We start from the raw sequence: 24304 nt of genomic DNA on the forward strand, positions 1-24304 counted from the left end.
AACAAGGGTGGGGAACCAGTAGCCCTTCAGATGTTGTTGGACTACAACTCCCATCAGCCCCAGCCAACATGAACATTGATCAGAGATGATGGGCACTGTAGTCCAACAGCATCTGGAGAGCCATAGGCTCCCCACCCTTGCTTTAAAACATTAATAGTGAAAATACTACAAACCCAAAGAAAATAGAAAAGGGCCAGGAGACATGGCTTATGCCTTGCATATTGTGAGAGCCTAGTCTGGCATCCAAGTGGAATTTCTGGGTGCATCTTTGGTATAAGGCTCAATATGGGGGAATCCTATCAAATTATAAGAGGCATAGCAGAAGCTCATCAGACACCTCTCTCTCTCTCTCTCTCTTCCTGCTTTTCACCTGTGCCAGTTGTCTCTCAAAAGGCCACTTATACAGAGGGTTTGGTTACAATGTTAAAATCCCAAGCACCTCTGGAACTCAAAAGAGTAATGTATGAAATGGAGCAGCGTGTATTTGAAGCTGAAACTGATCCAACTTTTCAAGATTGTCAAGAGCTCCACCCATCGTGCTAGAACTGCTCAAATTGTTCCATTAAATAAGAAGCTTATATAATTGGAACATTATAGGGACAGCATTGTGTATTCAAGAATTACTGTGTAGATGGAGGGCTGTTTTTAATGTTGCAATTTTTCATTCACATGAAGGTAACTTCCATTATAAACATTCTAATTTGGGTACAATTTATATCTGCATCCACCTGTGAGCCACTCCTAGGATTATTAGTTTGCTCATGTGTGATTGCAAGCAGACACAGGTAAATCCATCCAACATTATGAATTTCACCAGAAAAGTGACTTGAACAAAAATAATACCAGAAGTGCCTCTTACAAATGCAGAAAACTATTTTCCTGATATTTCGCTTTCATTTCTAATGTTCCATGCCAAAGTTATTATTTGCAAAATACGGAGTTATGCTATGGGCTCATAAGCTTTGTGGGTCCTTATTTTCTGCACTGACTGGCAGTGGTTCTCCAAGATCACTGGCAGAGGTGTTTGCTAGTTACTTGAGATCTTTGGAGATACCTGGCATTAAATCAGTTATACAATGTTATTCAAGTGGAACATGATGCACTATGATGCCTATGTGGGGACTTTTCATGTGGCAGTACTGCAAGGAGGCAAGGAGGCTCAGAGATCGCTCAAGGGGCCCTGGAGGCATAGAGCAGCTTGCCTCCTCAAAATCTTCTTTGCAAGCCCGGGGTATTTTTATTGGTGCTGCCACTGAGTAATGGCTGGTCCTGGCATGGAATCTCTGCTCATTATGTGTAAGAACAACATGGAGTATAAAACTGCATTAAGGGTTGGCATAGCAAAGATGCCACGCAGAGACCATTTCAAATGGCCTCTGCATAACAGTTTGGATGCTTCCAGATGGAGGGCTCCTACTGCTAGAAATCAGAAGGCATTGTGTAGCTGTTCCATCTTTTTTCCCTCCTTAACTAATTTCCTGTGGTAAGGGGGAAAGATAGAAGTAGTGACAAGAAAACATGGGAAGGTCACAAGTAGAAGATTATGACATCTGGACCCCCTTTCCTGGTAAACTTCCATGAATGAGGCAAAGTGATGATACCATAAAAGCCTTGGCTGGAAGTACCCTCTAACTAGGTGCTGAACATAGTCCTGAGAGAGAACTAGACTAGTAATTATTTTACTCCTTTTCTTTGTGAAGATTTTCTCTGAGATTTGAGAGATCGGTGATATGCCATTTACTTCATGCCATTTCTGTCTTTGGTTATTATTTCTACAGACTTTATCCATGTTACCAACTAGGATTGTACGGTTACTGGAGTTCATTGGGTTTTCTGGAAATAAGGCAAGTATTCAGTTTAATCTAAGGACTACTTCAGGTATACTTGTTTTCACCTGCTTATATTTTACAGGTACATATGTCAAGGAGCCAGGATTGCATTCATACACCCAAAGCATTCATATGCAGAGGTAAATACTTGGGGTTGGATCCAGAATTCCCATGTGTGGAATTCTGTTCATGGGACCTTCCTCTGGAGGAAGTGGGGAGACAATTTTTGCCGATTCCTGCTTTATCTTGCAAAGCTGCTCTGGAGAGTGAACAACTGAAAAATCATGGATGGTGGTGCTGGGGGCTGAAGGGAGAATTGGTTCAAAGTCCCTTTTGCAACTGGAAAGGCCCTTCTGTTCATAGAAGGGTATATCTGGATCCAACCCATTTTGTACTGCAAATGTTTGCTAGAACACGCAACTTTTATTTCCATGTTTGCTGTATGTATCATGTAAAAGCTTTTTCCACACACTATGTAAACATTTTGAGATGCAATCCATGTAAAATTATTTGGAGGAGTTCTCAGTAGGTTGTGTTCAATACACCCAAGGAATTTAAAGGGAAAATATTCTAAGGAAGTAACACTTAAGCCAAACTATGCATTGGTGCCAATGGAGTCTTCCTTGAACTGCAAAGAGCAGCTTCAGTGAGGCAGGTTTTGTCAGGATCATGGCAGATGGAGAGAGAATTCACCTCCCTCACATCATAGGATCCTGAGGCTGCTGTTTACATAACAGAAAAATGTGGAATAATTGCCTTCACATAATTAATGTCAAATCTAATTTCGCCCTAAGTGTACTTTGATTCAAAGGCATTGTTTTTAGGCCAGCCTTCTCCAACCTGATACCCTTGAGGACTGCAACTCCCACCTGGAATTGGCCGGGAATAATGGGATTTTCTGTCCCATACTTCTTGAGGGCACCAGGATAGGAAGACTGTTTTAGATGGACTCAGAACAGAGGCTTCTGATGCCAGTTTGATCACATGTACAATACGTAAAGATGGCAGCTGGCTAGTTGGAAGGCTAATTTTGTCCTTAATAGGTCAGCTAGCTTATAGTTTGTTCTAGTGTGTGTATGTAAACATAGCTCAGGCATCATTCTGCTGAAATGCCTATTTAATATAAGAAATTAGCATATTTGATCCTTACTCAAACCACTACAGAAAATCTGGTTTACATTAGAAGTTGTCTTTTGAAGCATGATGTTTAAGGCAATACCAGCTAATAAATTATGTAGCAGCATCAGTATGCATGCTGGACCCTATTTCATTCCTGCCGTGATTAGGCAAAGCAGGTTTTGCTATACCTGTTTTATAGACAGAAATCTGATGCGGAGGGAGACAGGCTTATGCAAAATGACTCGGTAAGCCTTTGCAGGAAATTGAATCCCATCTTCTCTGATCCAAGACTGGAGGAACACAGCACCAAACACTTCCTAGCATTCTTTTAACTTATAGGAAAAACTGTCATCATGCTGAATTGGCTCATCTTGAGTCATTTCTATAAAATCAGGTAGTAATTCGGAAATGGCATTGCATTTCCTTTAACATTAGTCAAAAATCCTTGAAGCTTTGCTTTCTTCATTTATAGTCTTAATAAACATCTTAAAAAGAATGAACTCCCAATCTTGATTCAGCTAAATTGAAGTAATTGCAGTAAAGGTGCAGAAAAGGGCAATTAAAATGGTCAAGGGGTTGGAGCCCCTCCTCTGTGATGAAAGGTTACAACAGCTGGGATTGCTTAGCTTGGCGAAAAGGCGAGTAAGGGGGGACATGACAGGGTTGTACAAAATTCTGCATGGTGTGGAGAAAGTGGAGAGCGAGACATTTTTCTCCTTCTCTCATAATACTAGAACCTAATGGTGTCATCTCAGGAAGCTGACTGGTGGGAGATCCAGGACAGATAAAATGAAGTACTTCTTAACACAGAGCATAGTTAAACTATGGAATTCGCTACTACAAGACGTAGAGATGGCTACCAATTTGGATGTCTTTAACAGGGAATTGGAGGATAAGGCTATGAATGGCTACTAGTTTTGATGGTTATATGCTACCTCTACTATCAGAGGCAGTATGCCTATGAACATTAATTGCTTGGGAACACGTGCAGGAAAGTGCTGTTGCACTCATATCCTGCTTGCTGGTTGGCCACTGCGTGAACAGACTGCTGGACTAGATGGACCTATGGTCTGATCCAACATGGCTCTTCTTACATTCTTATGTTGGTAGGATTTTTTTTTTTTATCTACAAGCAGATTCTAGTTTCACCTGTTCATAATAGCTAGTGCACATTTTGGCAATGTTGAAGCAAAATTAATTGGTGAATATTTGGTGAAGCTGTATTTTATAGCTTCAGAGCAGGGGTGCGTTACCTCAGGCCAGGGGGTCAAACCTGGTCTTGATGTCCCAATCCAGCCCCTTTTCCCTTTCCTTGACCACCAACCATTTGATAGTTTCCCAGTTTCCCCCTGTTCTCAAAGGCTGAAATCTCTCTCCTTAAGCGTCTGTAGATGCCTCTCAAATTCAATGAGTTTGAATGAATTTTCTACATAGGATTTGCTACTTAATATCAAAATACATGATAAAAATGCCCTATAGAGCCCAGTAACACTCATCAACTCACCATCAGTTAAGCTTTTGCACAAACCGTCTCCAGCTTCCCTTTACATCACCATCCAGGAAAAGAACAGAAATGCCTGAAATTTAACTCAGTTTATTGTAGCTTTGGCATCCACTTTCCCAAGAGGGCAACCAGCTTTTAAAGAAATGTGAATATCTACCAATAGGAAAAGAGACACGACACTCAGCTTGTTAGGCTCATTACAAAAATGCTGACAAATCAAATTTCTCTGCTAGACCACAAGAGATAACTATCTCTACTTTCAAAATCTCCATTAGGAAAGTTAAAATATAGGGATATTGGGTTTTTTGAACAGATGTGTGAATGTGTTTAATAGCCCATGAACTTTAAATCTTGAGCTCTCTGGTTAAAAAGTGTGAAGTCAATGGAGCCTCAAATGTTTTACTTTTATGTTCACTGATTTGTAATTTTAAAGCTCTACCTGATTGCCCGATGTATCAATAAGAACAAGGGTACAACGCTAAATATTTACATGATTTGACCGTATGGTAAAATCTCACAAAACAAAAACCTATACTAGAATGAACTATTTTGTATTTCACATTAAATGTTCTGAAGAACTATTTTAGATTTAAGGAACAATTCTATTAAGTAAAATAGTTTATTCTGATATTCCATTAATAAGAAAACAACAACAGACCTATCACAACTGGGCACTTTACATTTGGTAAATCCTCTTGCAGGTATGGTTTTTGTTTTGACTAGTCACAGGAATAGAAACTGACCTTGGGGCAATTCAGAGAGGCTATTGGAGGGGCAATTTATCAGTAATCTCCTAGCCAGGGTCAGCAGGATACAATAGAAGAGGATGAACCTGTAAGCAATAAATGTATTTGAAGTTGCTAAAAAATTCTTTTCTGAATGGGAAAGAGTTGTGAATAAACATTATAGGAGGATCATGGCCATGGAGATGGGTTTTTCTGGGTAACAGCATTGTATGGAACCAGTCTAATACTGTTTACAACAAATTGTGGAAAAAGTGCCTCAGCATTGCTAATGGGCTCCACTGTGGAAGAAACCTGCACTTCAGAAATAGTGTTGACATATCTCTGAATGTACATGTGGCTCAATCCACCACTTACCGGGACCTCTGCCATAACATGAACGAATGATCTGTCTACTTCCTGACTAATGTAACTAAATCTGTTCCTAGGTAATAGAATACTACTTTGTTAAATTATGAGACAAGAAAGGCAGCTTTGTGACTTTACTGTCTTAAAGCGTTTATAATTCAGAAATTGTGACTTGTGAATTTGAACAATTTTTTTCATTAATTCAATTTGCTTTGCTTAATGAAGGTGAGAAAAGGGCACTCCAAAATACACTCACTCTAAATTGGGACTGCTTTTATTCCCCCCCCCCTTTGTATTCTGCTAATTGCATTTCCATCCTGTGTATTTCAGCTGTCTTGAATAAAAGAATCCTTTTAGCAAGAGTTAGTTTTTGAGGCAATTATTTGGGTGCAGTTCTTCTTCTTCAAAGTAGGCGATTAATTCAAGATGCATTTGGATATTTTGACCCAAGCTAGGCCAGGATTCAAGCCTTAGGCTGGCTTCCTGTGCATACTTATTTGGGGGTAGGGTGGAATGTAATGATACACACTCCTATGTGTAACAAGACCTCAACAGCTAATTTGGATAGGAGAAAGCACCTTGGAGTAGTGAAACAGTGGGAGTGTTTGGATGCTTAGTCTTTCTCGCCTTCCACTTTTCCACTGTAACTGCCCTTCTGCTGCTTTCCCTACCTGAGTTTCAGATTTATTTACTTCTTCTTCTTCTTCTTCTTCTTCTTCTTCTTCTTCTTCTTCTTCTTCTTATTATTATTATTATTATTATTATTATTATTATTATATTTATTTATTTATATAGCACCATCAATGTACATGATGCTGTACAGAGTAAAACAGTAAATAGCAAGACCTTCTATTTAAATATTTATATCCGGTCTATTGATCAAAAAAGATCTACAAGTTGACTCACTCAGAAATTTAAAATCCATATGCATCTAAAATAGCCAGAACAGACACAATAAGCAAACAGCAGAACAAAAGATACATTTATGAATTAACCAATTAGGCAATAGTGTGAAAATCTGAATTGCCCTAAAGTCAATTCTGTTCCCACTAGTTGGGGAGCTATTTCAACTGTATTTAGATTATCTTTTACGTCTTTTTGGATTAAAAGGTGGAGAACAAGGAATTTAAAAAAACTTTAAAGTTGAAGATGGAACCAAATTGTGCCACCAGAGATACCTGCAGGTGGCGGAATAATGCGCCCCCAGAAGATCTGAGCAACCTAAACAAACTTGCTACATACAGTCTGTTTGCTTACAAAACTAAGCATTTAAATATGATAAGGGGGGCTTTACATTAATTTAAAAATGCATTCAGATTTCAGGTGAGGATGCAAGAGATGATGAGGTAATTGAAAGTTCCCATTAGGTGTTGTTGTTGTTGTTGTTGTTGTTGTTGTTTTAATGAGCTGAAGTGGGGAAAGGATGCAAATGCATTTCCCATGCTTTGTTCCCTTTCGGACTCAGGCCAAGAGGTATCTTCAAGAGTGGGAGGCAAGTTCCTCCCTGGAGCTCCTTCCCCCTGCCCTACTTACAATGAAGTTTCAGGTTTGCAAGGATCAACCATTCCTTATGTGCATCTCTTGCAGAATGCAAGACCTGCGTCAGTGGATTTGGGGTCATGCCAGGTCGGTAAAGCAGGCTCTTTGCATGGCCTGAGGTATAGCCTACATGGGGGATTGATGGGAAGTCAGGCAGGTTTAGACATGAGCCCCCCCCCCCCCCCGGCCATCTCATGTTCATTGTTGAAGCTTTTGCCATAGGTGGAGTAAGGAATGGGAGAGCTGGAGAGACATTGGGATGCTTCAGTGACAGGGGAAATGCTGGGTGGGGCAAAGTTGGGGAAAGGATGCTGACAAGAAGAATGGATAGAAGAAGACAGAATGGTGGGGCAAGAAAGGAAGAGGAGGAAGAGGAAGTAATTAGTCTTCTCCACAAAACCCATAAGAAGAGCTTTGCCACATCAGACAAAAGGCCTAATCCAGCATTCTGTTCCCACTTTGGCCAACCCCATGCCCTTGGGAAGCCCACAAGCAAAGCATGAACATTACAGCATCCGCCCACTTGTGTTTCTCAGCAACTGGCATGCTGCCTCTGATACTGGAAGGAGTATATAGCCATCATGATGAATAGCCATTGATAGACTTATGCTCCATGAATTTGTCTAATGTTTTAAATCCATACAGTTTGGCAGCATATTCCATAGTTTTAGCTATAGGCTGTATGATGCTTCCTTTTATCTCTCATGGATCTCCCACTATTCAGCTTAATTGGACGTAGTGGGAGTTTAGCATGTGTGCTGTTTTATAATAATTCACTGACGTTGCATGCCTGATACAGAAAGACCGCAACATTTTGTGTACTTTGTGTGAAATGACTCAACTAAGGAAATGCATGTAATTGCTATTGCATTTTCTCCCAATATTGTGTAATCATCACCTTGTTCATTTAGTATTTTGCAAAAGAGAGTCTGATAACTTCATTGGGAACTATGGTAACTTACGTTGATACTGTTATCTCTTTTGCTAGCTGTGTAAGCTGATTTAACCACATGATGCAGATACATGATGTGTTGGAAGATACTATTCTCTTGTTTCACTGCTGTGGAACAAATACAGCAAGCCAAAGATGTAATTAACTTACAACCTTTTATCTGACTGTAATGCAGGAACATGGTCTGCAGCAGCTTCAAGAGGGAGCATCAATGTACAGTTTTAGGTCCGTGCTGTGTACTATGCTACTGCTGTGCTATCACACCTTCCTGACTTTTGTGCTAGGTAGGATTCATTTCCTTCTCTAAATGGGACTCTTCATAAATCCAGAATTGCCTGAGGATGGGAAACAAACCTGCCTAAAACAGTTTTGAATTATTTGTGCATTATTAATTCTTCACAGATTTTCTTTTCTTTGGGAAATATCAGGCTCTTTAAGACAGATATGATTTTATGCCCAGCTTATCCCAAATCCTTTTAAAACATGGTTGCACTATTTGAACCAGACTAATCCCAATGATTTGATACACATCATAAAGTATAAATTTCGTAAGGAGTTTGCCATTCTCCTCCCTTAACGTAAGGGTGTGTACCTTATCATCCTATTCAAGAAGCAGGCACCGTTATATAATTTTAGAGTGTAGTAGTCAACACCTCTGCTGTGGGGTTACAAATACCTCTGTTGCTGGGATCCCAGCACCAATCATGAAGCTGAAGATAGTGGGTTAAAGGTGATTCTACATCATCACTACCCTGCACTAACTAGTGCCTCTGTTGCTGATAAGATTATAAAATTGTTTTATGCCTGTCATGGGCACCTCCTGAATTGTGTATTATGGCTGGATGAAAGTGAATGTGCTAGTTTAGTAGAGTCACGTTCAAAAAAGGCTACTACTTGGAGCAATGTATAAGTGAAGAAGTCCTCAGCCTAGAAATAATAGAAGTCTTTCTTGCCCCCAGTGCCAAAAATTGTTGACATGGGTGGGTAGATGTCAGACAGTTCCATTATGACTTCACTAAGAGGTGTTTATGTGCAGTCCCCTCAGTTTCATAGAACTCATCCTTCAAGAATTAAAACTGGTCCCCAAAATACTTTGTTATCCACATTTGTCTCTGCAATGAGGAAGCTCTCTCATTTGTTTCCACCATTGTAGTCAAACCAGACTGACTAAACCAAAGCTACATCAGTTTTGGTTTCACTCTGTATGTAAAAACACCCTGGGCTATCTGCACTTTCTAATTTTATTATTTATGTATTTATTTATGAATTATGCTTTTATACTATAATGGTTCTTAGTAAAATACAACTTAACAATATAGAAACAATATAAAAATAATTAATAATTAAAATATTAAAAACTTTTAAAACATTATCATACCATAACAATAAAACAGGGTTGTAACAGAGTCCCTCACCAGTCAGGGAAAGCCTGGATGAATAGATGTGTTTTCAAGAGGCATTCAAAACGTGCCACTGTTTTTGCCTCTCAAATTAATTTCTCTCTCAATTATTTTAGGGACAGGAAAAGGAAATGTTGAAGAAGCAGAGAAACTTCTCAAACCTTATTTGACTCGATACCCAAAAGTAAGATGTATCTTCAGTTGGCCTAATAGGTGCAGCTACATAATACTTCACGGTAGAAAGTCAATCAGACTTGTATGAAAATTGTTGCCAATGCTTTCTTTTGGATTTATTCCAGGGAGCCATATTCCTGTTTTTTGCAGGGAGAATAGAATCAATCAGAGGCAATATTGATGGAGTAAGTAATCTGTTTTTATCCTTTCCTTGCCATCTCTTGGGTTTAGAAAATCTTCTTCTGGCCTATGATCATGCCATACGATGTAAAACTCAGATGATCCTTGAAGAATCAGCACTTGTGCAAAGTCAATAGCTCTTGTTAGCATGTCCAGTTCCCATTATACTAGCAAGCACTATCGTTGTTGTGCAAGCAGTGGTTTGCACTAGCTCAGCATCAATAGCACCAATAGCGCACCGTTGGATAATTTCTTAGGTATATAACCTTGAATTCCTTGGAGGAGGGGTTGAATAAAAAGGCAAATCTATAAATAATGGCTTGGGTGGAAAGTGATGATGCTATGTACTGTATTTGCTTCCTCTTTCCTTGGAGATGGAAACCATCAGAAATGGTCCTAGTATATTATTGACACAGTAACTGAAATATATGGCTTTTAGCCCTATCTTTCCTTTTCTTAGCCTGAATGCATATTTGGAAACTTCATTCTAAAGTTGATTTAATTTTGAATGAAAGCTGTAGCTATATTTGGATTTTTTTCCAGGCCATCAGTAGGTTTGAGGAATGTTGTGACGCTCAGCAGAATTGGAAACAGTTCCATCACATGTGTTATTGGGAACTGATGTGGTGCTTCACATACAGACGTCAGTGGAAGATGGCATACTTCTATGCAGACCTGCTCAGCAAAGAGAACACCTGGTCAAAGGTGAGCCAAAGGAAGATGTGATGAACACATCTGATAAGAAAGGGTATCAGATGCTTTCTTCGGCTGGGGAAATCCCAGTTGAAACCTGCTGACCATGGGTTAAACAATCTGCTTTTCTTTTGTTCTGAGACAACCTGAGACTGACTCCATTTTGAAATGGCTTGAGCGGATGACTTTCTTGAACCCATATAAGTTTGGGCCCTCCTGTCCAAAAAACAGGGCGGGCAGTGTAGGAATCTTGTATTTTATATTTCATTATAGTTTTTTGCCTTTTTCAGAAATCTACCATTTACTTTTAAATACCACGTCAATTCTAATTTCTTTAAACAAACCCAATTTTGCTGTTTGATTGCATACTCTGCTGGGGGTAGAGAGGAGGTACGACTGTGTTGCCACTGGTCATACTACCTGGTCTGGACACTTAGAAAATATTGGAGTTCTCATTATAGGGGGAAATTAAGGTATTTTACTAAATGGATTCTTCTAAATTTCTTGCAAGTTTTGACCCCTTGTGGATAATCCAGGCTGGGAGCTAAAGAAACAACTCTGAATGCCCAGGGATGTGATTAGAAACATTGCTAAAGAATGTGATTCCTGTCCCAAACACTGATGGCCCCCATCTCAAGAGTGTTGCTAGAAGTGGAAGCCATTTGCTTTTATAGAAGAAAATAAATACATTATCTTGTCATTCTGCCCTTTATTTGATTATTATGTAATAATGGGCAAGAGGTTACATCATCTTTTCCCCCCATAGTCCATTGTAGTGGGAATTTATAGTAAGTTTTTCCTTGGTAACTGCAGTTTGCAGTAAGGCCTAGTTTTTAGTTGGGTAGTAAACCTGTTTTGAGTTGTACCACTTCAGACTGCGAGTGGGACCTCATGTGCCAAATGTTCCTCCATATAAAATAAATCCTGCATATAGAAATGTAAATGGGAGAAGGTTCTAAGGTTCTAGTCTAGTTGTCTCCCCAACAAACATCTAGTTTTTATTTCTTATTTTTTGTTTGAAAGAGCATTTGATCATATATGCAGTGCCATATTTTGTCTGAAGTGCTACTGCCCAAACGTAGAGATATGACCTCTAGTGAGGATGAGGCCTAAGAAAAGCCTGCTTTGTGGGCTGACACTACAAAAAAGTAGTACTTTTAAATTAACACTGTAGCCTGATGGTGTTCTTTGTGTGTCTATGAATGGTGTTTGTCAGCATGAATTCAGGCCATCCTTAGGAATGAGCAATTAGCATCTTGCAGGAGTTAAAAGGGCTACAGCCATGTGTCGGAGTAGATGTGCCATTTCTCTTGGTGTCAGACGCCTGTTTTTGACTTTGCCAGGTGCCAGATAGCTGTTCTGATGGGATGAAGTTGAGCTTTTGTATGCCTTTTTTTCTTTTCTTTTCTTTACTGGATTGTAAATGTGTGTATCTGTATGCAAGTCTGCTTTGCATGTAGTTACTGGATACAGAACTTGAATTCAATGGTGATGATGATGATGATGATTCACTCTGCATGTCTGCTTCTCTTAGGAAGTTACAATATCCTACTGCAAGAATATATGTTCTGAGTAATGTCACTTTAGAGTCTAGAGGGTGATGCATCTTAACAGTTTCACCATGCTGACTTGTAGACTGAAGATGACATATGAATATAACTTAAAGTAAGGATTCTTATTCATGCCTCATTTTCACCTTAGGCTACATACATATATATGAAAGCGGCTTACCTCTGCATGTTTGGACCAGAGGATTATAAACCATTTGGGGATGATGAAGTTGCATTATTTAGGTAAGGTTTTTATTGTCTTCACAAGGTATATATCAAGCTGGAGGATAATTATTAGTAATGAGAGAAGAGTTACCCATTGTATTGTCTCAAATTCTAAACTTGTCTATTGTACTTTTTGATGTGCTTTATGTCAAAATCATCTATAATCAATTTTTACAAAGATCTAGTGGAATAATTCCATAATGTTCTTGATAATTGGTTACATTCTGTCATAAGGTGAGGGTCATCCTACATACAGTGATCTCAACTAAATATCTTCTTCTGCTGGTGGTTTCCTGGCGCTCTCTGTAATCCATTCACTGCACTTCTTCTGATTCTTCCCATCTCTAGAGTGGAAGTTGATCATCTTTAGGATGAAATTCCCCTACTGGACAATGCATATAGGAAAATGTACAAGCAGGGATAGTTTTTCCATTCTGTTTTGTTCTCTCCCCACCCCATGTTGTTCAATGCATTACAGGGAAACCATTTTAACTTCTTTGTCTGTTTTTCCTCCCAGAGCTGTGCCTAGTTTGAAACTGAAAATAGCAGGGAAATCTTTGCCTACAGAAAAGTTTGCAATTCGGAAATCCCGGCGGTACCTATCCCCAAATCCTGTTTCACTTCCTGTGCCTGTTTTGGTAAGCTGAGGAGACTTCCCTTACTCATTCATTGCTTAGAGGGACCAGTATTTATATAGAAACTTCCCAGATAATTTCATTTTTAAATTAAACATCTGTGGGCAGTATCCAACATGACACTACTGTTAACACGACACTACTGCTAACATAAATAATGGTGCAGTAGTTTAAACTACCTCTAGAGCACCTCCAATAGCACTTGCTGGTATGATGAGTTTCCTCAGAAAACCCATTGAACTATTGGCATTGCATTAGAATTAGTTTACAGACGCACATTATCATTTACATTAGTGGTAGTGTGGCATTGGACTCTGCCCTGTGAAATTAAAGGTCCAAGGAGAGGCTTGAATTGCTCCTGTCATTGCAATTGACACAGCTACTTTGTACACATCCTTTCATGTGGTCAGCCTGCTCAGTTGGATATATCTCCCACAGAAAAGACATGGGGGTCTCATTTGGACGATGGCATACGCTTGTAGGTATGGACCCATGTATGAGCCTGTGAAGAAACAGAATTATCCCTCTTTTTAGCATTTAGTTTGGTTGTGGGATATTATGGGGCTACATGTTTTCTTTGTGTGTGGTATTACTACAAAGGTTAATAGTTTAGTGGTCAAACATTTAGTTAGAATATAGAGATCATGAAGTTTATCTCAGGAACCAGGAGGTTATAAAGTTTTAACAGAAGGTCAAAGGGAGAGAGAGAGAGAGAAGGTTTTAACTCAGGAAACAGAAACATAGTTGGCAAAAATGAACAAGAAACTACCCCATTCATGGCATGTTATGTAGTGTCAGCTTATCCCTGAATACATTTTCGTCTTTATGGTGCTTCAAGACTCTTTCTTGTTCTAAAGATGATAAAAACCTTATTTTCATCTGTATCCAATGATTGTGACCACTGGGAGCAAAGAAGCAACGATGCTGCTTCTCCTTCAGGCTAGAGTTAGAGGAGTCTGGTTTTGAAACCCACAGCTCTTGTAAGCCCCCTGACAATAAATGAGGATCTGTCCTCTGCTGAAGCTGCACCACAAAGTCAGCAGATGGCACTAGTTAACAATTAAGCTCTAGGTGGAGGAATTGGGAATTGGCATGACACTTTTTATAGCAGTCTGTTAATAGTTAACTGTGCTAGGCCTGTTTTGGTTTGGATGAGGGATTCTTACTGCTGGAAGTTTTTAATCTAAACTTTACATGCTACATGCATGTTTCATGGTTCTTTCTTAGAATAAAATCACTGTGCAAAATACTTCTTCCATACCTTCCCTTTTCAGCATGGAGGAAAATTTATTTTGCGCTGTGATTTTATTTCTTCAAATTTTTGCTTGAGTAATCTCGACAAAAGCAGTTTCTCAATTCTGTGACAGAATTGACAAGCACAATAAGATACATCGGATGGTGCTGCTTCAGTTGAGCGGGTTTGTAATCTGTCAAGACAAGAAGAAAATTTATCTGTAGAGAGCAAAGAGAATCCCTAAACAGAAAAGAAGCTGAAAGGGTGAGATAGAATAGGATAAAATACCCTGGTTTTTATTTGTCCAAGTAGTCTAAGAATCCTTACAAGTTTTCAGTCTTGCCAGAGTTTATCTGATGGGATGGGTGTTTAAAGCCGAGATAAATAAAACAAGATGGAATACTTACTCAAATAGCTCAGCATAATAGGGGTGTGGTCATCTTCTTTGTCTGAGAACAAAGGAATACAGCTGGGCTGGATAGGGAGGCTGAACATAGTTCTGCAGGAAAAACTGCAAGTCTGAAATCTCTGGTTCATAGAAAGCAAAAACTTCACTGACATGGTATTCGGCATTACATTCTGATCTTTCTCAAAGGAGCAGTCAGATATATTTCAAATGTCACCTAGTATTCAAGTAAGAGATTGGATAATATGTTGTTAAAAGGCATTGGTAGAAGCAAATATATAACACTTTGAACAAACCCCATATATTACCTCTGTAATCCTTACAAGATAGGCTAGTATTCTTATATTGCAGATCAAGGATAGGTAGACTGAGAGTGAGACATGGTGGCTTGCTTAAGGGCCATAGAGTGAGTTTTGTGGACTGAGGTGAGATTTGTACTGTGGACTTATGGGTTCACATCTTAGTCACTTGAACACTTTTGGGCGCATTTTTCAAATTAAACTTTTTTATATATGTACATTTTCAAATGTATGCATTGTAAACTTTGAAAAATTGCCAAAATCTAACTGCATTCCTGTTTGTGTTTCAGTTTGGGAAGTGTGAATTTGGTAAATTCGCATTGAAAGTTCACATATCCCTGTTAAAAAGTCTTGTGTTTGCACTGCACCGTTAGAAATGGCTGCTAAATCGAGTAGGAAGGGACAGGAGACTCCATTTAAAATGAGTACTCCCTTATTCCAAATAGTAGAGTGGCAGATGACATCACTTTCTCTTTCTCTTGTCTTATATCACTACTCTTATGTCTGCTGGTCCTTGATTCTTCTAAGCAGGGTTGGTTGTTGGTGACAGGGAGGAAACAACAGAGTCTTGCAGCAACACAAAGCCTTAATGCCTAAAAGTGCTACAGTACATTATTACTTTTTGCTGCAGCAGACTGCCTCCTATGTAGGAGGGGTGGCAGCAGCTGTGGCTGTATTTCAAAGACTTGTATATTAACTAGCCAGCTAATTCTTTGGCTGGAGGCTTTGAGACTTCAATAACGTAATCTTTCCATTGTCAAGTTACAACATGCTCGACTCTCTGATCACTTCTAGGAAATGATGTATATTTGGAATGGTTATGCAGTGATTGGGAAATGTCCTGATTTGACTGAAGGTATGTTGGAGTCCTTAACAGATGCGGAAGCAGCCCTGGAAAGAAGCCCAGGTAACTCATGTCTAATTTCAGAAAGTGCATTACTGCTGATGGTGTAGCCAATTAGAGAGATTGTGGTTGTCTATGGAGTCCTAGGCAGGACTGGGCAGAGGAGGTGGGTGGGGGCAGTTGGCATGGGCCTACGATTTTGAGGGGGCCTACTCCGAGTCCCCCTGGTTGAGGCAAAGGGGGGCCCTTTGATAAAGATTTGTTACAAAGTAGCTCTCCTGTGAGTGAGCAATACTAACATTGACAAGGCAAAGTTGCTTGATTTTTCTGTTGTTGATGATGAATTTGCCCAAAGAAAAGCACGTAAAGCATTTCTGAATGTGAAGAAGTGATGTCTTATATCCATCTTGAATAAAAGCACTTGCCATTATCTTTTTTATAAATTGTTCTAGTTCATATGTATTTAGAGCTGATTAAAAATACTTAATGAGCAGTTTGAAATGGGGCCTACAATTCCCATCTGGCCTGGGCCTATTACCAGCTTTGGCCAGCCCTGGTCCTAAGAAGCTAAACCTGTTAATCCCTTTTTCTTTAGTCAGTGATTGGATTATGCATCAGAGAGTTGATGATAAAGATGGTAACAATATTTTTTTATTGTTGCTTTGTTTGAATATTGTCAAATAATACTTCATTAAATTATTAGTGTTAGTTTTAGGAGAGATTTGTCACTTCCAGGAATATATTTGCAACTGTTTCTGTTTAGGTGTGAACTTGGGCAGTCTCCTTTTCCTCATATAAATCTACTGGCTTCAGTCACAGTTCTGTGTTGAGAGAGTTTGACTGTCCTTTAAGGCTGTTATGGTATCTATCCATGTATGAAAAATGAGATATAGGAATTAAGTGGCTCAGGCAACACAGAGACACACAAGAGAACATGTGAACAGGATGGAAGGGCAAAAATTAAGGTTATTTTATTTAGATATCAAATCAATCTTTTGCTGAAGGGTTGTCGGGTTTTTTTATAAATTATTTTTTAACTTGGACAGGTACTATACAAGAGTGCACATCCTTATCTACTACTTGCTGGTTCCCACTGTCAATGGATTTGTTTTAAATTGGCCATGGGGTGATGATATTCTGACTTGGCAATTTTTTTTAAAAAAAAGCCCAGATATTGGCAATACAACCCCTTCAAATATGCATATAGTCAATTCAAGATAGCAGTTAGGAATGTTACTTTTCTTCTCACAGCTGAGACAATTCTGCTATATCTTATCTCTAACTTCCCTTTTTGCCTTCACATATTACAAAGACTCCCTGTAATGATTGCTTACAGTGTACCCCTTCCCAACACACAAACACTGAGTTATGTCTTATGGGCCTTCCTGCAATTAAAAAGTGCCACCTCTGTAAGAAATAGACCTTGAGACCGTTTGTAGCAAAAGGGGAAGCGCACTATTTGCTATAAGACTTCAGGCAAGTAATGCAGGCACAACTGTGTAGAGCCAATTTAAATCAGACTTGAATATCTGCTACCTTACTGGAGTTGTGTCCTCTAGACATTTATAGCAGACAAAAATGGCCTCTATTTTCCTAGCCTCTATTTTTGGACTAATCTGTCAGCAACATCCCCTTTTTTGCTTGTATGACATTTTCCTCTTCTCTATCTAGAGTTAATTCCCCCCCCACACACACATACACCCCACATTTTTTTTGTTGAGCTTTTATTTGAAGCAGGTGACTCAGGCACACCATCTTCCTTTTTAAAAAAGAACAGCACGTCCTTAGTTTTTCTCTTGTAGGTAGATATTTGTGCATTACCATGCTGTTCTCTGCATGGATTAGCTAGAAGCACCCTCATTTGCATTTTTTTTTAAATTGCCATCACTCCATTCAGTTCAATTACAAAATCATCCTTCAACAAGTTTAAAGCATATATTTCTTGGGATCTTTTGCCAGTGTGCAAATAATTAATGACAAGGGACAATGGAAATGACATTGGTGATGATTACAGTAATATGTATATGTCATTGGTATAATCTCATGTTCTCATCACAATTACTTCTTCCTTATTTCTTTCCAACATACATTATGTTAGACTTCATTTGTGCTATCCAGTGCATGAGACTTACCTTGAGGACTATTGTGGACACATGGAGGCATCTCAATGTGCTTTACAAAGCTCCATGAGCCTAAGATTCAAATAATCAGTTATTTAGATAACATGGGATGTGGTGGCTGCGCATAACGTAGTTATGCACATTTGATATATGGTATAAGGCAGAGGTAGGCAACCTTTTTGGGCCATAGGAATATTTGGCAAATGCAGAAACTGTCCTGGCACTACCATGCAATGGTTGCCATGGCAGATGTGGCAATGGACAAATAACCTGTTCAAAGTATTGAGTATAATGCCGAGGTGGGGCCTGAGCTTCAATATCCTAAATGCCTTTGAATCCACAATTTTTAGCGCTGTAGAAATCTATTTCACCGCAATCTCAGCTGCCAGTAAGAAATTGTGTTATTTTTTTAAAAAGTGGGAGGGGTGGGGAACCATGGTGGGTGTCACAAAAGGTGTCTGGGGGTGCATTGATGTCCCAGACACCACATAGCCCACTTGCGGCATAAGGTGTACGTGTAGTGATTTTAGACAAAAAAACTTCAAACACAATGGATACGTTCTTTTGTGCATTGCCCCCTTTCTTTTTCAAAGTACAAATGCATCACTATACAAAATTGCTTCAATGCAGTGCTGCTTTGTTTTTCAGCTACAGATTTTCTTGCTGATGACCAGTGTATGATAAAGCTGCTGAAAGGGCTGTGCTTGAAACACCTTGGCAAGCATTCTGAAGCAGAAGACCACTTTGCTTACATTCACTTCAAGTAAGTGTTCTTGCTAGGGAATGCTAGGATGCTAATATACACTGAGCCGCTATTAATGGCATCAAATGATAGAAGCCTTTGAGCAGAAATTCTCACTATGTACATTGACTACATAGAAATTTCATGTCTTGAGGTTGATTCCACATGTTTTGTATGATTAATGGGCAGCCATGCAATTATATAGGTTGTGCAAAGACAACACAGCTGTGGACATTCTCTCTTGGATGCAAAGGTGTATCATAGCATCCATTTCCACCTGTAGAAGTGCTACATATGACTGTATCCCCAAGATGTGTTCAAGTATTGATTTAAACTTGCAGCTTTGAAAGCTCAGAAGGCAACAGATAAGTGGACAGGCTGTGCCTCTAAAATAAGACACTTCATGGCGGAGCAACCTAGTTCTGATAGTACTCTTCACCCTAGATAAACAGAGGCAGAACCATCACACCACAGATTCTTTCAGGAGCCCAAAATGCAGTTGTGCATTAGAGCACAGGCAACATAAGCATGGTGTAGATCACATGAATGGCCGGTGTAACATTTACCTGTGGATTTCATGCAGATACAGCATTGCATCACAAATTCAAAGAGCGAATCCCATCTATAAATAAATGTGGTACCCTCCAGTTTCAATGTTACATTCTGTGGTGTGGTTAGGGAAGAAGGTGCTGTGCTGTGGTATGGGAAGGCAGGTCCATGTGTAGTTGCTGTGAGGGTTATGTTTAACTGAGGATTCAGGAGCTTGAGTGATGTGCAAGAATAGCTATGGGATGTACTTCTGGGCCAAAATGTGGATTACTTATTAATGTAGAACACATTGACACAATGTGAATTAGTTCTTGTCAACTCCACATGACTTTACTCTTTGGTCGTGCATGCTGTACAATACCAATTGCATTGCCATTTCCTCTTCAACCTGCAGTGAGAAGAAGATAAAGTATGATCATTACTTAATTCCAAATGCCCTGCTTGAACTTGCTTTATTATACCTGGACCAAAACAAAAGAGAAGAGGCCATAAAGATGCTGGAGAGAGCAAAGTAAGTCCGCTGAAACACCCACTTGCTCTTTATTAGTAAATTTGGATAGAGATGGAAGACAGAAGCAGTGATGAGGCGAGTATTTGAAGTGGGGGTGCTCAAATTTAGAAGCACCCCAGCCCAAATGATTAAAGTGGCACCAATGGTGACTCACACCTTGTGTCTATGGTGATTGTTCTGGGCCTTGCAAGTACCCATTCTCTTCAGCTGCAAATGCCTTTTAGGACTGCATAGCCCAGGAGAATCCCCGCTGGGCTTCTCTTGAGCTGCATCAGCCTGGCTGCCATCTGCAGCTGGAGATCATGAGTGTTCACCAATCAACTGTGTCCACAGGCTACACTCTTCCTCTCCATGGCCTGTTAGTCAAAGGTAAGGATTGTTTTCCCTTGGATAGGGTGAATGGGGGTGCTGGGAATGACTGAATTGCTCAAATGTTGAAGTCAAATGTTGAAAGCTCCTTGCAAAAAGAGCATTTGGAGAGCAGGAAGTGTAGCATTTTACAGTTCCACAGTGCCCCTGAAAATTATATTCGGAATGCATTGGGCTAAATAAAAAATACTTTGTGCACTTAGAGCAAGGGTGACCAGATGTTGTTGGATTGCAACGTCCATCATGCCCCACCATTGGCTGTGGCAGTTAGGACTAATGTAAGCTGCAGTTCAAAATGTCTGGAGAGCTGCAAATTGCCCAGCCTTGACCTCTACATTTCCATGGCAGGGGGCTTTTGGGTTGCCTTAATTATCTCCACTCCCACCCTTATTTCTGCTGCTCTGATCAAGGTTGCCATTAGTTCGTTTTTACAGGATGTTTTTAATATTTTGGAATGCCTTTTCATATGATTGAATTGAAAAGTGAACTAAAAGTATTGAAGGAATAGAAGGATGGGGAAGGCTTTCTAGAAAGAGGAGTATTGGCACCTGAGTTTTGGGGAAAGTGCCTGTTCAACAATGTATCCATCAGCAAGATCCCACTTGTATGCTCCAAATGCTCTAGACAGAAAGACGGAAGTAGCCACAAACTGCCCATTTTGATAGAAGATCTATTCTCTGACTTAGGACACTATTCTATGCATGTTCAGACAGAAAAAAGCCTTACAATTTACAGTGTTCCTCAGTCAGCCATGCCGCCTTTGCTAATCTGGGACTTTTTTCTGCCTAAACATGCATAACATTGTGCCCTTAGTCTTATATACGCCTTGTAGTGTGCCATGACTAGCTACAGAGTAATATGTTTATATCCCTTTCTTCTGTCATGATGGAGTTTGTTGGAATCCTATCCTCCAATGAGGTTGGAGAGGGGGAGGGAGGAAAGAGGTGAGGGAGCAGTCATCTGTGGTTGTCTACTGACTTCAATGGAAGTACATTATCATAGGCCACCTCTTTTACAAGGCATAGGATTCTACTAATAAGGGTGGGGTTAACCTGTGAGTCATCCTAGGATTCTTATTAATCCCTGATCTACCCTGTTTTTGCCCTTTGCTGATGCTGACCTGCTTGTGTTGGGGCATTCCACCAGTGCAGGAAATATAGTCACTATTCTACCCTTGCCCAGCAGATGTAGCTAGAGGATAAAATCAGGGCCGGCCCTCACTAGACAGAGCAAATTCCCTTCCTCAGGTGGCAGTGTGGGGGGAGTGGCAAACTGCATGCTCTCCACCCATCCAGCAGGAACATCCCTCACCACTGCTGATTGCTCCGGAGAGCCCTGTGGTCATAGTAATAGCGCAGTTAGCAGAGCTCTCCATAGTATGGACCCGCCCTCTGGCTCGTTTTGAGAATCCAAGAGGGAGCCAGAAGACATGCAGGCTGAAGAGTTCTCCCAAGTCAGTTTTGCTGCCAACGCAGCTCTACAGAGAACCAGCCAGGCCCAAATGCCTGTTTCTGAGGGGATCCTTCCTCAGTCAGGCACTGTGGGAGAGGTGTCCCTGGGGATCACCTGTACCACAGGTGATCTCCAGGGGCAACCCTCCCACTATGCCTGGCTCTGGGGAAGGATCCTCTCAGAGCTAGGCATTTGGGCCTATCTGTGGCCAGCTCTCTGAAGAGCCATGCCAACCAAAGTGCCTAATATAGTTCTTCAGAGAGCCCAGGAGATGACAATGGTGGTGAGGGTGGGAATGGGAGTGGATGAGACACAGCCACAGGAAATGGGTGGGTGGGACACACGGTAGCAAGGGGATTGATGCAGTGAAGAGGCTGGGGCACAGTGACAGGGGCTGCAATGGAGCTGATGCATGCATGCTCTCCTGTTTCATGTGGTGGGAGATCTTGCACCAGTGCTGAATAAGATTCTGCTGCATACGTGGAAATAGCGCACATCCTTACCATGTGGTGATGCTTACTTAAGACCACCTTACTAAAAATTAAGAATATAGAAGTACCCTTGAACTGCTTCCCTGCCCCCCACCTTAAAATGGTTGTGTGCAAAAGCCCTGAAATAAAACACAAACGCTTCAGTGTGGCTTGTATTCAAATCACTTGTCAGCGTCTGTGGAGACAAGTGAAGGTTTGTGTCGCTTCTTGTGTCAGGTTTCAGCCTAACAATATGTAGAACAATATTTGACATAATGGCCTTGTCTAGCTTATTTAAACTAAGTATTTTTTTAAGGGGGGAATAATGAGCTGATCTGTGTTTTTAATGGTGTGTCTGTAAATTGCACAACTGAAGTATCTTTTCTGTTCTTTAAAACAACCTTTCTGTTACAATTTGCTTTAGTTGCCACACAGTGCAGTGCAGTGCATGTTTATTTTGTAGTTAGTGCCACTGTGTTCAGTCAGGGTTGCTCCTTAGTACGTGTGTTTAGGATTGCAGCCAAGATAGTCTGCATTAACAAAGAGAGATAACATAAGGCTTCTCTCATAAACACAAAGTTTAAAAAAGGGATCTAGTCTTCAGGTTTAGAGCTGGTTGGTATTATGGAGAATTAGGCTGGAACCTTATACACACCTGGGAGTAAGCTGCATTGTACTCAATGGACACACATGCATAGGATTGCATTGTTAAGCTGAAATCATATATACTAACTTACCTGGCAATAAACCCCAGTGAACATAGTAGGACTTAACTGAGTAGGCATATAAAGGATTGCACTTTTAGTGGCTAAAATGTTTTGTTTATAAGGAAAAACACAAATCTTTAGATTGCATTTTGCCTGATGAATGCCAGGCATGGGAACAACAAATAAGTGAACAGAGAGCTGCATTGTTTTACTAATTATCGGTGACTCTATTTTAGAGAAAGCAATGGAGGAATTTGTCAAGTTTTCAATTTTTGTTTCTCCTGTTTAACAATTGTTCTGTTAAACAATGTAATATAAAGAGGATGGGAAGTGCTATAGATATTTGCCTATCACAAAATGTCTATTTTGTTTTAGGCAAAATTACAAGAATTATTCCATGGAAACAAGAACACACTTCAGAATTCAAGCTGCTTTGCACCAAGCAAAATCTTCCACAGAAAATGGCGTTCATTCTGTAGCAACTGTGGTTTTGTAATTTTACTTTAAAAAAAAGATTTTGTTTTGTATTCAAACCTTCACAACAGGATATTACTGGCAATATTTTAACATGTTTTTTCCACTCTCAAGTTTAGCATAATTTTTAAAAAGAAACTGAGGAATTAGCGCTAAAAAAACCAGTATTTCTTTCCCTCAATATTTATGTATGTGACTTCCTTTTGTGTATAAGTTTTTGTTTTTAAGATTACATATTTGTTGTCAAAACTATGAAATGGGCATTCATGAAGCCTATAGAATTACTGCTGATACCTAAATCACAGTTGATTGTGATTGTAATTTTTATGTTTTCATAGATGGCCTTATTTAATAAAAGAAACTTTTAAAATGAGGTACCCAGTTTTCTGGAACAATGACACCAAATAATAGCCTTTCTGATATTGAATATGACAGTGTACTGTTGTTTTTAAAATAATAGATATTTTCAGTTTCTCTTTTCTACCAGTTTTTGTTTAATATTTATGCTAAAAACATAGAGATAAAAGATTCAGCTGCATGATGCTGGTGCTTTGTCAGTTTAAGATTATGGATTTTCGGACAAACTTATTAATGTTAAAGTAGCCAAAGAACCATGGGAAACAACTCTGAATCTTTTTCTGGAACAAAAGCCATGTTTAGATTGTGCGAAAATAATTCAAGTCTTTAAAGTAGTTTAATGTCATATTACTCCTTTTTGACCAGTATACCAGTGCGGCGTAGTGGTTGGAGTGTTAGCTTGGAATTGGGGATATTTGGGTTCAAGTTCCCACTGGGCAACTTTGAGCCAGTTACTGACTCTTAGCTAACCTACTTCACAGGATTGTTGTGAGGATAAAATTGAGAGGAGAAGGATCATGTATGCTGTCTTGGGCTTCTTGGGGAAAAATGCGGAATATAAAAAACAAATAAATAAGATAATAAATATTTTTTTCCAAAAGTGGTCTATGGGATTAGGCATTGTGAACATTCAAAATTGCTTATAGAGCAAGGTATTTTGAACTAGGACATGCCCAGTATGGACTACCACAGCATTTTCGTGAATCTCTTCTATTGTACTCTAAGAAGTTGATTCTTTCTTTTCCAATCCAATATCCCAGATCAGCTAGAGGCCATACACCCAGGTATTATGCACACATAGCTGGCTCTTGTGTGACAACCAAATCTGTGTCATCTCAGATTTCACCTCTGCCCAACTTCTGTAGAGAACTGAAACAC

The 24304-nt window shown here is 39.7% G+C and overlaps 1 protein-coding gene across 2 annotated transcripts in view; it reads left to right on the forward strand.

Annotated features, from left to right (window-relative positions):
• Window positions 1-23200, forward strand: part of TTC39A (tetratricopeptide repeat domain 39A) — a 53341-nt gene extending 30141 nt beyond the window's left edge. Inside the window, exons 8-18 of one of the 2 annotated variants that reach the window (XM_063118375.1) lie at window positions 1779-1844; window positions 8210-8318; window positions 9551-9618; window positions 9734-9793; window positions 10332-10493; window positions 12183-12274; window positions 12774-12894; window positions 15626-15737; window positions 18443-18557; window positions 19480-19596; window positions 22970-23200. In XM_063118375.1, the coding sequence (XP_062974445.1) occupies window positions 1779-1844; window positions 8210-8318; window positions 9551-9618; window positions 9734-9793; window positions 10332-10493; window positions 12183-12274; window positions 12774-12894; window positions 15626-15737; window positions 18443-18557; window positions 19480-19596; window positions 22970-23090 (1143 nt within the window). In that variant the 3' untranslated portion in view covers window positions 23091-23200. Of the gene's footprint in view, window positions 1-1778; window positions 1845-8209; window positions 8319-9550; window positions 9619-9733; window positions 9794-10331; window positions 10494-12182; window positions 12275-12773; window positions 12895-15625; window positions 15738-18442; window positions 18558-19479; window positions 19597-22969 lie in introns of those variants that run through there. The other variant, XM_063118370.1, reaches the window with a different exon arrangement.
• Window positions 23201-24304: the final 1104 nt, after the last annotated feature.

This window comes from Elgaria multicarinata, chromosome 1 (genome assembly GCF_023053635.1).
Source record: "Elgaria multicarinata webbii isolate HBS135686 ecotype San Diego chromosome 1, rElgMul1.1.pri, whole genome shotgun sequence".
Taxonomy (NCBI): Eukaryota; Metazoa; Chordata; class Lepidosauria; order Squamata; family Anguidae; genus Elgaria; species Elgaria multicarinata.